Source organism: Neophocaena asiaeorientalis, unplaced genomic scaffold (genome assembly GCF_003031525.2).
Source record: "Neophocaena asiaeorientalis asiaeorientalis breed wild unplaced genomic scaffold, Neophocaena_asiaeorientalis_V1.1 scaffold757, whole genome shotgun sequence".
NCBI lineage: Eukaryota > Metazoa > Chordata > Mammalia > Artiodactyla > Phocoenidae > Neophocaena > Neophocaena asiaeorientalis.
Window position 1 is genome coordinate 203,826 of NW_020172686.1, and position 2,876 is coordinate 206,701.

Consider the following 2,876-nt stretch of genomic DNA (forward strand, 5'->3'; position numbering starts at 1 on the left):
GCTCCAGGTGAGCAGAGGGCGCACACGGAGGGGTGGGTCCAGAGGCCGCCCCGGGCCGCCCGCCCCGCGCTCGGGCAGGGGGAACCCTGCGAGTGGGTGTGGGGCGGCCACGTAGTGTGCCAGCGGCCGGTCCCCAAACCAGGGTCTCTCCAGGCTCCCTGCCGGTAGTGCCTTGTGCTCACGTGGGCCGTATGGGGTGGGAGCTGGGGAGCCCGGTGTGACCAAAGGAGGGGGTCGGGCACTGGACTCCACGGTGACAGGGGCCCAGGACCCCCACCCACCCATCGCTCCCTCTCAGCCCGAGCGGGCAGGGGTGAACCCATCACTTCCTGACCGCGCAGGCTGTGGGGATGTCGGCGTCCATGCTGATCGTCCCCCGGTCTCCCCGTGCCAGCACAGGTGACCCCCGTTGCCTGGCTGCCCGTGGTTGTCGGGGGACATTTGCCAGACCTAGTCCTGTTTTGAAAAGCCGCCCGCCCACACCCACCCACCCAGAGCCTGGGCGGGGGTCGGGGGCAGGGGATCAGGTCCTCCATCGCGCCCGTAGACCCCCTGCTTCCACAAGTGTGCGTTACGGCGCTCCGATGCTGGTGGGTGAGTAGCAGAGGCCACAGCTCACTTGAGGTGGGTCAGAATCTAAGGTGCGGCTTCTTCAAAGGTAAAACGTGACTCAGTACAGGCCCCGACCGCCACTTGTATGTCGTGCGCACGGCCCCGAAAGTCCTCACGGTGCACCCGAGGCGCCCACTCGGGTTGCGGTCAGGCTCTGGGAGTGTGGCGCCAGCTTTCTGTGCTTTTGTCCTTTTCTTCATCTCTCTCTTTTTTTTTTTTTTTTTTTTTTTTTTTTTGCGGTACGCGGGCCTCTCACTGCTGTGGCCTCTCCCGTTGCGGAGCACAGGCTCCGGACACGCAGGCTCAGCGGCCATGGCTCACGGGCCCAGCCGCTCCGCGGCATGTGGGATCTTCCCGGACCGGGGCACGAACCCGTGTCCCCTGCGTCGGCAGGCGGACTCTCAACCACTGCGCCACCAGGGAAGCCCTATATCTTTGAGTAATGTTGCATTTTATGAAATATTTCAAACGTGTTACATAAAATATAAAAGTGAAATACATATATTTATAATGTTGATTTCTTTTTTAAGGATACTGGAAACAAGTAAACCAAAATGGCTTCTTAAAGTATTTTTTAAGCCTCTGACCTCTCTGTTTACTTGCGTTAGGGGAGTTTCTCAGGAAAAAGACGGTCAGATCTCCTCGGCAATTGTTTCTTCCGTGCAGAGCAAAATCACTCAGGTAAGGCGGGAGGGTCTCTTTCTTCCCATCTTCTTCTAAGGGGGCTGGTTTCCACTCCCTGTCCCCTCATCTTGTGGGTCCTGACGGGGTTCCCGGCTGGTCCCCTGGAGGCGGTGGTGTCGGCGTTGCCCAGGGCAGCTGGTCCCTGAGCCCCCCTTTCCGGTCAGCCCCGTCTCCTCCTTCCCGGCCAGGCCTGAGCGTCTCCTCCTGGGCCCTGAGCCTGCCTGGGTGTGTCCCCAGCCACCCAGCACGTTGCCCCCAGTTTCCTCGGTCTTCACCCGTTAACACGTTCACGAGCTACTTCCCTGTGTGGAGCATCCCCTTCCTAAGACTTAACGGGAGCCCTCAGGGATGCCCTCTGTCTCTCCTCGCACAGGACCTCATGGCCAAAGTAAGAGCGATGCTCGCAGCTTCCAAAAACATGCAGACCAGTGCCTCCTGAGATTCGGCCGTGGGCGACTGGGCCTGGGGCCCCAGGAGCTGGCGGAGCAGAGAGCCCCATCCTGCACAGACCATCCCGCTGGGGCTCCTGGACGGTTGGCGGGTTTTGTAAATTAATTTTTGATGACATTTTAGGTTTAAGATTTTTGACCAGCAGTCTCTTACCTGTATATTTGTAAATAGTACCCTGTTTCTGTGAAAATGTATCATCAGATAAAATGGGAGGAAAACACCTTTTCTAGCTAGTCACCATGGGCAGTTCCTTCCTTGTCTGGCTTGTGAGTTCATTACTGTGTGTCATCTGTCACTGGCCTCTAACACTTGCTGCGTGGGTGTCGTGCGGCATGGGGACAGCTGTAGGGGTCGCCTGTCCCGCTCCCCCAGCCCTGCACCGGGGCGCGAGGCCACAGCCATTTCAGCCCCCGCAAAACAGGAGAGGCAGGTGGCAGGTTAAGAATCTGCCTTACGAGGCAGGGGACGAGGGTTCGATCCCTGGTCGGGGAACTAAGATCCCACATGCCGCGGGGCAGCTAAACCCGTGCGGGACAACTGAGCCCGTGCGCCGCAACGAAGACAGGACGCAGCCAAAAATAAATAAATATTTTTTTAAAAACCACATTCCCACCAGCTTTCAGTGAGGTTTTGCCTGGATGTCCCCGCTCGCCCGGGTGAGACCTGCGTCCAGATCAGCTTGCTGTCCGTGACCCAGATTCCCAGAGAGATGAGAAGACGGGCAGCGGGAGCGAGCCACCCAGAGCGCGCGGGGGGCCAGGCTGCTGCCAGGAGGGGCTGGAAGCTCAATCCGACGGCCGCACCGACAGGCGGCTTTCAGCAGTTTGGGGTTCCATTTGTGTTGAATAAGTGATTCCTCCACCTGGTTAAATATGACTTCCTCATGTGTCCTTCCAAGTTGCTTTTTACAACTACAAGGAAGTGGGAAATTATGGTCTCCTCCGCCCGGCCCACATCTGCATCCGCATCTCCTACACACAGAAAAGCAAACCGCGTGCCTGCTTCCCCTGCGCTTGCAGTTACTCTACGTCTTGGAGCTACTTCTGTACCTGTACAGAAAGCTCCTTTATCTTCTCTGTAATAAGCTTTAGAACACATTTAGATTTATTGAAAAAGTATGAAGAGAAAGT

At 57.5% G+C, this 2,876-nt stretch overlaps 1 protein-coding gene across 5 annotated transcripts in view; it reads left to right on the forward strand.

Annotated features, from left to right (window-relative positions):
* The window catches only part of SFSWAP (splicing factor SWAP), a 77,470-nt gene extending 74,830 nt beyond the window's left edge, over window positions 1-2,640 (forward strand). For all 5 annotated transcript variants that reach the window (XM_024739863.1, XM_024739859.1, XM_024739860.1 and 2 more), the window contains 2 exons: window positions 1,221-1,293; window positions 1,670-2,640. In XM_024739863.1, coding sequence (XP_024595631.1) covers window positions 1,221-1,293; window positions 1,670-1,735 — 139 coding nt within the window. In that variant the 3' untranslated portion in view covers window positions 1,736-2,640. The remainder of the gene's footprint in view (window positions 1-1,220; window positions 1,294-1,669) is intronic.
* Window positions 2,641-2,876: the final 236 nt, after the last annotated feature.